At 35.2% G+C, this 14,453-nt stretch overlaps 1 protein-coding gene across 13 annotated transcripts in view; it reads left to right on the top strand.

Moving 5' to 3' along the window:
• Positions 1–14,453, top strand: part of DGKB (diacylglycerol kinase beta) — a 500,304-nt gene that overhangs the window by 263,245 nt on the left and 222,606 nt on the right. For all 13 annotated transcript variants that reach the window (XM_065666235.1, XM_065666238.1, XM_065666233.1 and 10 more), the window contains 3 exons: positions 1,193–1,309; positions 6,032–6,105; positions 12,986–13,060. In XM_065666235.1, coding sequence (XP_065522307.1) covers positions 1,193–1,309; positions 6,032–6,105; positions 12,986–13,060 — 266 coding nt within the window. The remainder of the gene's footprint in view (positions 1–1,192; positions 1,310–6,031; positions 6,106–12,985; positions 13,061–14,453) is intronic.

Genomic DNA, 14,453 nt, shown 5'->3' with positions numbered 1-14,453 from the left:
CTAAAGATGGTATAAAACCAGTGATAGTCCACATATGTGTTAGAAGGCACTATATTAAACTGGAAGTTACTGCCTTCCTGCTAGGGAATCTGTGTCAGTGTTTCTTACCAGTTAAAACTGCTCCAGAAAGAGTGGCATGGATTAATTGCTAGTGCAATCCCTAAGGCTTTATCAGAGGTAGAACAGAGATGGGTTTGGCCTGGTATCAAACGTAAATGGTACATTTAATGAAGTGCTTACTGAGTACAGTTGCAGGGGGTGCAAGTGTCCTTCATGCTCCTTTCTTGTGCAGCAGCTTTGTGCCAGCCCATTCCCTTGACTAGTTTAAAGCCTCCTTACACTTGTGAAGTGAGGAATGCGGTTGGGGTGCAGTTACAACTGGGGACACTATTGGGGATTTTATATGATGAACATCTGCTGTCTTAATTCATGGTGCATTTTCGGACAACCTTAGAAGGACATCCTGGGTGCAATTTATAAATAGGATAAATGAGATACAAAGAGCAAGGATTTTTTATTTTTATTTTTTTTCAGTCAGAGTTCTCTGAAATGACACAACAACGTCTGAAAATATGATTACAGCAACATATTTCTGAGCTTTCCTCTTTCAAATAACTATTTGATTATGCTATGTATCAGCATCAGAAGTTGCTAGTGGCTTAGAATCTGATGAAGATTCTGGTTTCTTTCTGGTACAAAATATCTGTTTTATAAAAAGACAGTCAGTTGATTAATACATTTAGAAAAGGTGTGTTTTGCCAAAGTGGTAAAGTACTCTTGAAGCATCAAACCTTTGCTAGCAGTTAGGATGAAATTTTGATAAATATGTGATCAATATCTTATGTGCTTATTAAACTACTGAATATATCTTATGATTGGCTTTCAAGTTTCAGAATGCCATCTTGGTACTGTCAGATTATATTTTCACATCATTTCATTAAGTTGTGTTGTGACTGCACACTTTTTATCCATCTGTTGCCAGTCATTGTGGAATGTCCAGGCACATAGATGTTATGTGAAGTAGCCAGACATTCTGTAATAACTTCACTGAGATCTCATTTTCATTAAAGCGGAATCTGACATTATTCTCTAGTCCAAACACAAATTTATGGAGGCACAGTCTCAATTATAGTTGTATAGCATAACTAATGTCAAAATTTCCCATTTTCTCCTTTTCTCTTCTTTTTTCAAGGAAAGACAGGCAACAGTGAAAAAAGAAAAGAGTTGCCCCCAGCAAATGAACAAACTGGGAGAGCGGAACAAAATGCAAAGAGCAAATTCTATCACCATTGATGGACAAGGTCTTCAGGTGTGATTATTGTTATTTTGATTTTAAGAGTTGCTTGTAGGTGTGAAGACAATGATAGAGTTAACTATCTTTAAAGTTAAATGTTTCCTATACATTCACTCTTTAATATTTCACTTTTACATATTTAAAAATAAAATAGGTAAGTTCTTCTGTCTGTACAGGAATCTTGTGGTGCAAATCTTCATCTCATGTAATTGGTGTGATTTCCTAATACAATAACAGGAAGGGAAAACTAACTCTAAAACACTTGTATTGTGGGATGGAAGTAAACTCCATTTGTTTACTATCTATCGCATGCCATTGTGTGAATTATAATGTATAAGTCTATTTCTTAATAGTTGTTCACTATTCTCGTTTAAACTTGTTAAGTAATAGATGGTCAAACTTCAAGGATGTTATTTGTCCAGGTATTTTCAAGTAAGGTATTTGACACATCAAAATTATGAGTGAAGCAAGGTGGTTTCAGTAATAGCAATATCTATAATAAAGAAAGGAGTTTCTTCTGCTTGAAAGAAAAACTTCTGTGTGATGAGCTAATGTGAATTTAGGGAGGTTACCTGGGGGCATGTCTGAGGACTTCTGCCTGAACTGCTCAACTTCTTTCCCTTGAGATATGAGTAGTTTTGACTAAAATCAGTGTTCACATGTATGATGCTGGTTCTCTACTTCCTTGTGATAACAATGTGATAATCATTTAGTATACATAGTTGGCTGTCCTCTGTATCTTCTGATGTATTGCAGTTCAGGTTCAGTAAATGTAAAGGATCCCATTACCATATATCAAAAGCTGTATGCTTTATAATAATTTCATTACATACCTTATTGTGTCAGGATAGAAAGGCTTATTTTATTGTTTCATCTTCTTAGGTTAGTGAAACATTCTTGTTACAACCCAAGGAAAAGCAAAAAACAAAAAAAAATCGCCCTAAGAATCCAAATCCTAAAACCTATGCAGTCACATGACTGCTCCATTGATGGCCTAAGTCTGATGTTATAGCAATCGTTATTCATGGTTCTCAAGGCTCCTCATGGACTGCATTGCTCTCCAGATCATCTTGACAGAGTATGTAGCAGTAAGGCTAGTGTATTCATTGACAGAAAGCTCAAATTCTGTCTAATCAGTCACAGTGTGACTAACAAACATGTGCTAAAGAAGCACACAGTTTTCTAACTTTTGGGTGATATCCATGCAATTCAGTGAGCCCAACGGTTCTAGATAGAGCAGTATTTTTGGCATGTCCTTTTACTAGCGGTGCTATGCATCATTATGAATTTTGGTTTTCTTCCAAGCATTAGATTGCTTATGCTCATACTGTATTTTCAGGCATTTTTCAAGTCTCTTATTTTCCACTCGTGTGATATACTGCCTGGAATATACTATATATACCTGGTCTGTTAAATGTAGTGAACTCCTAGCATCACTGACTCTTGCACACACAACCTTAAATGCTGAAAACTTGTGCTTTCAGGTAATTAGGGAGTAAAATTTTTTATAAGTTTGTTAGCATGATCCAATACTTAGGTTCTATCTTCTCTTTCCATGATGAATGCTAAGCCTAGGATTGGTCATTGCTTTTATTTATCATCGTTTGAGAAGGAGAGAAAGAAAGTGGGGACTAAGATGGTAGAATAATTATTGAATGGATTTGAGATGTTTTCTGAAGTGCTTCGTATTGTTCTGTAATGCCACATCTGCAATGTAGCACATGATGTAACACTGGTTATCATGTTAGAAATAGTTCTCCAGTGATTACCCTAATTTACTGATAATATTGTGGTCTTTGTTTTTGTCTGTTGGATAAAATTGGTTTTGAGTAACAGGACTCCATCTTAGCACCATTACATTTTTGACTGGTAACAATAATGATAACCTGATCATTGTGAAAGCTGAGTGCATCTTGAAGGATACCATAGTGAAAGGCTGGGATCAGTGAGACTGTTAGGTTTTCTTTTCACTCACAGATAGTATGATTTTGAAATTGTTTCCATAAAGGTGGAAGATTCCATAAATATAACTGTAATTAATGTTAATTTTTTTTCCTGAAGATGGTCTGGAACAAAAAAAAAAAAATATCTGTAGCTCATCAAAATATATGACTCTAATTCTCCCATATCAGGCCAAAAAATGCTTCTCTGGTTCTAATACTCTTGACTTGGCTGCCATGGTCTCATTTTAACATAGAATCATAGAATCATAGAATAGTTAGGGTTGGAAAGGACCTCAAGATCATCTAGTTCCAACCCCCCTGCCATAGGCAGGGACACCTCACACTAAACCATCCCACCCGAGGCTTCATCCAACCTGGCCTTGAACACTGCCAGGGATGGAGCACGCACAACCTCCCTCGGCAACCGATTCCAGTGCCTCACCACCCTAACAGGAAAGAATTTCCTCCTTATATCCAATCTAAACTTCCCCTGTTTAAGTTTTAACCCGTTACCCCTTGTCCTGTCACTACAATCCCTCCCAGTGAACAAGGAAAAGGATTTTTGTGACTTTTTTGGAACCTTTTTTTTTTTTTTTTTTGAAAACTTGATCGTTACGTTAGTTGCATTTGTTTATGATCTGAGTTCCAAGCAAAAATATCAAAAATACCCACTAAATCTTCATAGTACTTCTGTTAGACCTCTGCTTTCAATATGGGACAAGCTATATGTAGTTAGTCCACCAGTTTTTTGTGGTTCTTTTTTGTACTTTAAATCACTTGTCCAACAACTTCACGAATATTGCCTGTAAATCATGCTAGTTTAAGGCTTAAAAATGTTCACCAATTTAGTGTAAATCTTTAGTTTCATTGTTTATTATATGGAAACATTTACATTATCTCAAAGAGTAATTTTGAAAAGGTGCAAGAAATTAATTAAAAGAGACCTTATTTTGCAATTGAGTGGAATACAGACTGATTATTATTTTATTTTCTACTGATCCAAAACTTTCTACTTGTAATAACATGGTTAAGTTTTGAAATAAAAGATTTAATATAGAAATAAGTTCATCATTTAGGTTTTGTTGAGCAAAGTATCAAGGCCAACCTTCCTTCCATCAGACAACAGTGAGCAGAAAACCTAGTGGCAGTGGAGATCTGAACGACTTAAAGACAATTAATCATAGTTAAGCACATTCATCTTACTTCTTTCTAGCTAACCAGCATAATGATCAGGATTATTATTTCTAATTAGAGGAAGTAATAGATCATGTATAACCTTAGGATGAGTCTCATTAATTAACCCGCGTCCTAAGAGATTTCAGTAGGTAGTCCATCTCTGTCACAGTGAGTACCATTGGTTTACACTTAGTTCACAGGAACAAACATCAAGAGAATTGGCTAAATAACTAAAATTGATTAAAACAGTGGACAAAAATTAAATATATGACAGACTTCACTGTATCCTGCAATTTGATATATGTTTCAACATACAGCACTTTGCGGTAACTGCATACTGTGATAGAATCTGAGATTGGGTTTGTTTTGTGCTGGGTTTAATTACACAGAATTTGCTGGAGTTTCGCATTGTTTGTTGTATGTACTGGAACGGATCTGGATACTTTGTGAAGTTACGGATTGAGTTGACATACTAGTGCCTAAGACTTCCTACTAGAGGTGCTTTTAGGTGCCTGTTGGATGCCTGTAAGACTCTTCAGGTATCATGTTTCTCAGGTTCTACATTAAATTACATTTTATGAAATCTTCAGTTGAAAAGATTTTGTTATTCCAGGAATCATGAGTAAGGATTTGGAGCAAGAGCTTTCAGTGTATCATTTTGAAAGAGGGATAGTCTAAGCTTCATCTCTGAAGTTGTTACACATGATTTTGGAGATGTTAACTTTGAACTCTTAATATGCTTTTAAACATTCAAAAATTTATATATGAAAGTGATAACTTTAAATATGATTATTCAAGCTTTATGAGTTAAAAACAGATAATAGCGAGAGATCATTTGATGCAATTTTTTTCATGTTCTTCAAGCCTACAGGGCAAAGGCAGTGAACACAACTTAGAATATTTGAAAATGCAGACTAACACTATTACTTAGAAGGAGGGTGTTAGTTTGTAAAGCTAAACATTAATGTGAATATGTAAAACTTTTAATGTACAAAAGAATTAAAAAATGTGGTAGAACTGATTGTTTCCTTCAGTATATCCTCCTCTGCATTCTTTTCCTCAAGTTTGCCCTTCTTCCACGTTTTCTTCTCTACTTTTTTAACTCATTTTTGTTATGGTTATTATATTTTTAAAAAATTATGATTTTATATAAAATACTGCAAATTTCTATAATTAAAAAAAAAAAAAACTCCATCAAGCTTAACATTTCATATATCTATTTATAGTATAATGTTATTTCTCACTACAAAATACAGTTTCTTCATAGCTTTTTCCATAGGAGACTACTGTCAGAATCAGTCATGCATTTCTTGCTTTTAAAGTTTTTTTTTCCTCTGTTGGTAGCTGTAACCTATATATATCAGTATTTCAATGGAAATATAGGTTAAAATAGCGTCACAGATGTAAGACAGAGAGCATTAAAAAAAAAAAAAAAGCCACTTGCAATTTGTGGTGAATTAATGAAGTGAGGATTATTGTAAATTACGGAATTGCTTCCAGCTGGATTACATAGCATAACATAGAGTTTGCATTAAGCTTTTTGTTTTCTGTCTACTATAGGAAAAAATGAATGCAACACACAGCATTAACGAGTGGCTGTGTTATTCCCTTCTTTTAGATCACTCCAGTTCCAGGCACTCATCCACTTTTAGTTTTTGTCAATCCTAAAAGTGGTGGGAAACAAGGAGAAAGGTAAGGTTTATTTACTGTTTCTGCCTCCCCCCCTCTATTCTGATAAATGTGATATGTTTAAAAATGAAGTTTAAAAGTTTGTATATGAAATGAACTCCAACATTTTATATTGTTTTATACTGTTATGTCTCAGATTTGAACATCTTATTGTCCTGTTCAGAAAAAGTATACACTAGCATGGAGGTATAAGTTCTTCAGTTAAAAGCTAGAATGAGTTATATACAACAGTTTTATTTTACAATAGAAAATGTAGCTATATTCAGTATATGGTTTTGTGTGCTTTGCATGGAGGTGTAAGTTGCTATAATTTGAATTGCAACTTCGAAGCTATAACAGTGTTCTTTTAATTTCTGTAATAATTATGCAGACAGGCTAATAATGTAAAATTGTTATTAGAAAAGTGTTCAATTTTCTAATATGTAACTTGCTTTTCATAGATTTAGTGAGTAGATTCTTCAGCCTCTCTTCAAGACTACCTACAAAGAAAGCTTTTGATTTTCTATTGATAGGAAGTATTCTAACAATCCAGTAATGGCCATTTTAGATTGTCACATAAATCCCCAAATCTTTATAGCATGGCTTACCAAGTCAGTACTGTAATTTATCCTTCAAGTCTTGAAAATGGCTGCAGTCTTTTGGCCAAGATCAGGCTGAAGATGACATCTGTGGATACTGGGTGATGTTGGTCCCCAAAAGCACATAAAAAGGGATCCAGTGTGATTGTAAAGCTTGGATCCCGGCAAGTAAAATGCAAGTAGGACAGCTTTCCCTACCTCTTCCACACTGTCTCTATTGGATCACTTCTTTCAAACAGTGTCCTTTAAAGTAAACTGACAAAAAGGACAAAATCCTGCAGAGTAGATGGTAGGGGAATTCTCAGAGCTAAAGAACATTTAACCAAAACTATTTGAAGACCTCTGAGAGAACAGGTTATCATTTAGGAGCTGGTTATGTAATCCCTGGGCTGATACACCTACATGTCAGCAGCGCCAACAACACTAGTTGTGTCAAAGGCAGTTAATGATCTAAAAGAAGTATAGAATCATAGAATGATTAGGGTTGGAAAGGACCTTAAGATAGTTCCATCCCCCCTGCCATGGACAGGGGCACCTCCCACTAGACTAGATCACTCAAGGCGCTGTCCAGCCTGGCTGTGAACGCTGCCAGGGATGGAGCATTCACAGCTTCCTTAAGTAATCCTTTCCAGTGCCTCGCCACTATGACAGTAAAGAATTTATTCCTCGTATCTAACCTATATATCCCCTTTTTGTTTGAGGGAGTCCTATCACTATAGTCCCTGATGAAGAGTCACTCTCCAGCATCCTTGTAGACCCCCTTCGGATATTGCAAGGCTGCTGTGAGATCTTTATGCAGCCTTCTCTTCTCCAGGCTGAGCAGCCTTCATTTTCTTAGCCTGTCAAACATATTGGCAAACACCTTTCTAAAGAGTTTCAAGAGCATGCCTTCACAATCACAGCAAAACAATATGAGCCATTCTGAGCATTCTTATTTCAGACACAGTAGTAGTGTAAGGTAGCCCTGGTCCTCTGTGCAGTGTAGGCATTGTGGAAGGTAATGCACTAGCACCCAGCTTGAATTTTTATAGTACTGATATGAAACAAACAGATAGGGATCTGGTCTGGAATTATGTAGATGAGAGGCAGGTTATGGAGCTTCACTTAGATAGTTATAGCCTTGAAACAATTTAATGAAATGTTGTTTCACAGCTTTCCATTCCTAGCTCATAATTGGTCTCAGGTGTTTCTATCTGAATGGGCTTAATGCACAAGGGATATCATGTTAGTTATTATCCAGAGTAAAAGCAAGCTTAAAACCTGATCCTCTTCCCAAGCTCCTATTCCCATTCACATAGTGCAGTCTGACACTTCTCAGTTTATGTTAATGCAACTGTTACTGAGGCCAAGCAGATCACAGGGATGATTTGAATTTTAAAAATGAATGAATATACGCTTCATGCACTAACACCATTACCTACAAGTGTCATTACACAATGAAGTGTATAGCATGAGGACAGCCACCATCAGCTGAGTAAGTGAAGTATGAGAACCTCTTAAATTGGCTTTGATACCACACAAAATAAAATGCTAAATTACATATTAATGTGTCAAGGTTGCACTCAATATTTCTGTGTTAGGAGGAGCACATCCAAAGGTTAACTTCATAGTCATGTAAACATAACTGAGGTCATTCACACGCAGGAGATGATATTTCATAGATCTAAAACCAGATTCAAAAAGGTTTAAAAAAAGTCCACATGTGGACTATTTGTTGAGAAGGAGTTCTCCTTATGCCTTTTATGTATTAATATTTTGTATCAATACCAGTAGCATAATAGAATTATAAAATAAGGATGTTGTATGCACTTGAAGGTTTAATCGAGAGAATGAAAATATTTTCAGGGAATCATACTGTTTAAGTTTTTTATTTCTCATGGTTTTATCTGGCTGCTTTACAGTCAGTAACCAGAAAATGAAGAACCTTGTATTTCCTCTCTCCTGCCTCCAATGTTGTGCAGTTATATGTTGTTAAAAGTAAAATCACAGGACATTTGCAGCCCTAGATAGCTTTGCAAATGCACAGTAATGGTGATTCAAGTCAGGCTTTTTGATTATAGCAATTTTGTAATCTGGTCAGGTATGGAGAGGCCAGGAGTAGAGGATAGGCTTATCTTACAAAAGTAAGATTTCCACAGCAGTGAGCAGGAGAAAAAATCAAACCCAAGACCTACTAATTTCTATAAATGAGAATTTCATTATCTTGACTTACTCAGATTAAGGTGATGTTTTACTGAAAGCTGTTCTTCAGTTTTTCTTAGTATTTTCTGCTTTTGAGAGATTGCGATTAATGAAGTTATGATTTCTTATTGACTTTCATTGAACACAGAAAGGTTATTGCAGATACTGTCAAGACTCTAGTGTTCCCACAGTTCCCTGTATGAGATTTTATGCCTTGCCATATGGTAACCCAGCCCATTTAATTGCCCTTAGACTTAGAAAGAGTGCATCCATCTGACAACCAGTTGAATAAATACACTCCCCAGTAATACTTTGTCATTTCCTTTTGCATTTTGTATTTTTTTTTCCCAAATCTTTCAAATGCAAAGGAAAAGAACTGAGCATCAGTTTAACATAAAAAAAGTTAGGTGTTTTAGATTTGGTTTTCAAATGTTGGAACAGAGGGGTGCTGGGAATCATATGGATGTATAGAAAAAGTGCATTCAGAACACAAAAATAATTTCTCTACAACCATATCTAATAAATGACCTTACCGATACAGTTTGAAACTTCTTTCAGAAAGCCAGAGTTTTTGCAAAATGTATAGTGAAAAATATGTTCTTCTTGAATGGGCTTTTCTTTCAAAACCCAATACAGTGACTTTCAGATATTATTGAAAAATAAAATAAGCCAGTTATACTTGCTTCTTAATGGAGAGATTAATACCTGTTGCCCATCACCTGAAACATAAAAGCATTTACAGTTATTCGGAATTAAATGATTTACTCCAAGGGGTAATACATATAATAAAATAGAACAAAAATATAATTCAGTGTTTATTAAAAAGCAAGGAGCAAATTGAAATTAAACTTGAATTTAAGCCTTTCACACAGCAAAAATAGATTTTACTCATGCATGAGATTGGATAGGAGTTCAGCAAACCCAGTCAAGTGTCCTCCTCAGGCTATATCACACAGTTTTCAGTGATTGTGCATAAAATGGACAGGTGTGGCTAATTTAATCAGAAAAAAATTGCAGTATGTCCCTATCATCCTGTGACTTACAGTCTTCTATGTCTCCATGTAAGATCTGACTAATTAAGACAGTAGCTTTCAATAATCTGTGAATAGAATGTATAAATTTAATACCTCATTGGCAAAATAGTTTCTTTCAACAGAAAGAATATAGAAGAGGCATGTAGTGCTTCTAAAAACTGTTGTTAAGGGTAATAATGTTTCTCACATAAGAATCCTTCTAAATCATGCTGCTGTTTTGCCATACTCATTACTTTGTTTTCTATATCCAATTTATTTGCCTGACCAGCAAGTGAGTTTAAACAATTGTTTCCTTGACAAGTGTGCGGTTGGATGCACTGCAATCAGCTTCTGTACACTGACGTTTCCTGCTGACTCCATGTTCAGTGTCTGTGCAGTACTGGTTGATATCTTTGACCTTTGTTATTTTCGAATAACTTTGGTGCACTCAAGGGTATTTTCTTCAGCAGCAATGCCGTTTAAGGGTAATCCCAGCCCTCTTGGCCACTCCTGCTGTAATTTTCTTCCTCCTCAGCTAGTGCATCTATTTTGAGGTTCATATGAGATCATAAACATGATTTAAGTGGAGGGAAAAAATTACAGTGGAGAATTTTTTCTGAGGATTTGTATTTTCAGTTAAGTCCGTTCAATTTTCCAGATCACAGAATAACCCTGCCAGTGGTTACAGAAGCACAACAGTTAACTGTGTTAACAAATAAACTGTGTTGTGGGGTAGGAACCAGCTGGAGGTGGTGGTTGCCAGTGGTAATTTCATGAACAGTCTTTGTGAAATTGCACCTCCATCACAAAAAGCTGTCTTCTGGGGCATTAGCTGATACATTGCCTCCTGGCTTTGTCAGCACAAATATCCAGTGACAAGGGATCCATGTCCAATTCCTTCCTAACACACAAAGGCAAGATGTGCAGAGACATGTCAGTATCAGTAGGCTTCGGAATGACGTATGAAACTGGAAGGCTAAATTAATGTCCATTCCCTTGTCTTGCATGTATCACATGTCTAGTTACAGTTTAGTGTGAAGGCAAATGTTTATAGACTGTTTTTTCTTTTTCTTTTTTCTTTTTCTTTTTTTTTTTTTTTTTAGAATGTATGAGTGAAAAGGAACCATCAATTTATTAATTTTTTACAGACGGGCATACATAAATCTATTGTGATGACCTAAAGCATGTTGGGTCATTTGCAGTGAGATTTTCAGATTGATTATCTGGCATTGATGTTCCACTAGTACCTATGAATGGTATGCACTTAATCAAGTATGACTCAATGTAATCTATTCATTATTGTAGGTGGACTTAATAGGTTTTGACTAGAGATGCCTCGCTCTCTCTTTATTAGCAAGGCTTTCATAGCATTTCACTGATACCTGGCAACAGTATTGTGAGTATAGGTAATGACTAGGGTGGCTTGTAGCACCAAACTTTTAGGCAGGTAGCTTAAGCCTTTGGAACTTTGTGACAATACTATTCATGAGCTTCTTTATGGTCAGCTATGCAAATTACATCAGCAGCACCTTTGACCAGTTTAAATCCTATATGTCACTGAGAAGCAACTTACACGTACTAACTAGAAAATTAGAAATAGGATCCTTTACCTTAGTAAGATGTTGCAAAAGAAGTTGAAATACACTGTGTTGTAATTCCGCTGTCACACATCCGACTTAGTCGTCATCAGTCACAGCTGTTAACAATGATGTGTGCATGCTTACGAAGTGAAACCAGTTATTTCCCATTGACTTTTTCTGTCAGGAATAGCATCAGGAATAAATTGTGTGAGTGTGATTGAATATAATTTATAAAAAAAGAAACGGATGTGGCTAAATAATTGAGAAGAAAATACTCAAATTTGGCAATTTTAGAGATAATTATAGATTTGTTTACATTCAGTATTACACCCTTCCACAGGGGTGGACAAGAGTACTCCCACAGGGAAGACAAGGGTACAGCCTAATAAATTATGCATTGCTATTAAGAAAATAAAATTAAAAAAAATTCCTCAGTGTGCACATAGATTGTGTCTAGATGGTTCTATTTTGCTAAATTTGGAAGCATGGAAATTTTAACTTAAAATTCAGCTCCTATGCTTCTGTTTTATTAAAGGCAGTAAAAAGGAAGAAAAAATTCAGTGGAAAAATAAATGCTTTCTTGAAAGCATTAAAATATTAATTAGCTTGAGGACATAAATGTTAAAATCAAAAGCATGAAACAGAAGGTTTATAGTTCAAAATACTGCCATAGATCCCAGGTACATATTTTTTCATTCTGATCTCCGACTCTTTCATGTGCTTACTTGTTTCTACGAAAGAGATGAAACAGCTACTACGTTGTAGTCAAGGTAGGAAATTAGATTTCCCATATTTGTAATGAAAAAAAAAAGTCATACTTTTTATAAATACAGATTTTGAGATATTCTGCCATTTAAGGAAATATTTGCTGGGGGTGGAACAGTAAATGGGGTCTCTTATGGGTTAGGGCAATGCTTTTCATGCTGTATCAATAAATTGCTTCTTTAGTATTCAGAAAAATTAAAAATATTTTGTAATTTAAATAAAACAATAGCTTTGAATCTTGTTTGTTTTCTTCACATTCAGATATAATCCAAAGAAGATGTAGTTGACAATAGATTCGCTTTCTCAGAGTATTATTCAGCCTTTATTCAGGGACATTTTTGATGGGTGGCAAAGCCAATTTGCTTTTGCAATTAATTATACTTTTTTATTTTGTGTTAGCAATGAATTTCAGGAATAAATCTCGCCTTTCTCATGGAGTTACTTTAACAGAAACCAGTGTGCTTTTCCAAATGTGTTTTTTACTCGTGTTTTCTTGTCTCATTATAATTCCTTATCCTATTTTTTTCTATCTGTACATTTGAATTGTATATAGCTTGTAGCCCTTCTGTCTCAGTTTTATGCCCACAGTACACCGTATGTGTGAATTAAAGTTGCTGTGTTCAAATATTTTATTTTTTGTATGAGATCCTGCATTTTGAATAATTATAGTATGTGTTAACTTCTTTAATTCTTTCAGTTGATTGGTTATTAAAAAATTCCAAACATGTAAGTGAATATTTTCTCTTTGTCTCTTTTACCTCTTCAGAATTTATAGAAAATTTCAGTATCTTTTAAATCCTCGTCAAGTTTATAGTCTTTCTGGAAATGGACCAATGCCAGGGTAAGTCTACAGTTAATATTATTACCAGGAACTCATTTAATAAAATGCTACATAATCAAATGAACAGACAGAGGCACATATAGCATCTTTTGAATGTATCAACCCTAAAGACTTCTGGATAGCTCTAGAAATTTGCAGGTGTTATTTGTTTAGATGTACAAATAAAACTGTATATCACATGTTTTACTGATAACCATGCAGTACTCTTATAAGAAGTGTGGGAAATTTCATTCTATTTGTAGCTTTTACTGCTGTATCAGCAACCTGAGTTCACGTGGGAGTTAATTTTATGTTACGGATACCAAGCAGTTTCAGAGCCTGACCTGCAGGACTTACATATGTGCACATATGTGTTTGTGTAGAAGAAATGTATCTGTGTAAATATATATATATATATATGCTTATATATATATATATGTAGGATACATATATATATTCTAATGTATGTCAGAGAATGTAATTTCAGATCACAGTGGCTGCACACTCCTTATGAATAATTTGTGGGATGAAGTGAGCAGAAAATGACTGGACAGGCTAGATTATTCTGGCAGTGACTTTCTATGGGGACTGGGGTGTTCTTTGACCCAGGTAGTGTTGCAGTCACTTGTCTAATACGCTTCTTCCATGAGTCTTCCATTGATGTAAAGACAGGACAACTGCAGTATATCAAATACTGACTTCTGCCACCTGAAATTGTCTCCTTTTTAAGTAGTGGGTGCTTTAGTAGAAGAAAACATAGACCAGCGCTGAACATCTGCTGTGTGTATAATTTTTTGTATATTGGGTGTTATTTAGTTATGTCACTGATAAGTGAAATTCTACGTCAGTGAGAAGAGTTGCAGAAGGATATGAGGAGATATGTGTTTACTGACGTGAAATTTACACTGTTGGTTTGTTGGGTTTTTTGGTTGTTGGGGGTTTTTTTTGTTTGGTTTGGGTGGGGATTTTTTTTTTTCTTTGCTTTTTGTGGGTTGTTTTGTTGTTTGTTGGGTTTTGTTTGGTTTTGTTTTTGTGTTTTTTTTGTTTTTTTTTTATCCTGGGAGTTTTTATTCTTTTAGATTTCTTTTTAACTTGGAGGAGAATAAGATCAAGGTGAGAATATGTGTGGTTTGTGCCTTGCAAAGTTATATTTCAGTTGTCACAGATACATTACTGGAAAGAGTATGATCTAACAGTTTCTGCCAGCACTTCTGGTTTAAACGCCAAATATACAGGAAGCTATTCTCTCTTAAAACCATTCCGCATCAGATGTCCATTTGTTGGGTTAGTTTTTGGAGATGTATAGCATTGATGAAAGTGAAAAGCAGATTGGACCCAATCCGTTTTGAAGTTATGATTCTCCGAATGTTTTGCACTGCAGTGTGGCTAATGTGCAGCCTGCAGAATGGTGCAA

This window comes from Lathamus discolor, chromosome 2, assembly GCF_037157495.1.
Source record: "Lathamus discolor isolate bLatDis1 chromosome 2, bLatDis1.hap1, whole genome shotgun sequence".
In the NCBI taxonomy this organism is placed as follows: Eukaryota; Metazoa; Chordata; class Aves; order Psittaciformes; family Psittacidae; genus Lathamus; species Lathamus discolor.
The sequence above is the reverse complement of the archived record's forward strand: the minus strand, read 5'-3'. Positions and strand labels throughout refer to the sequence as shown.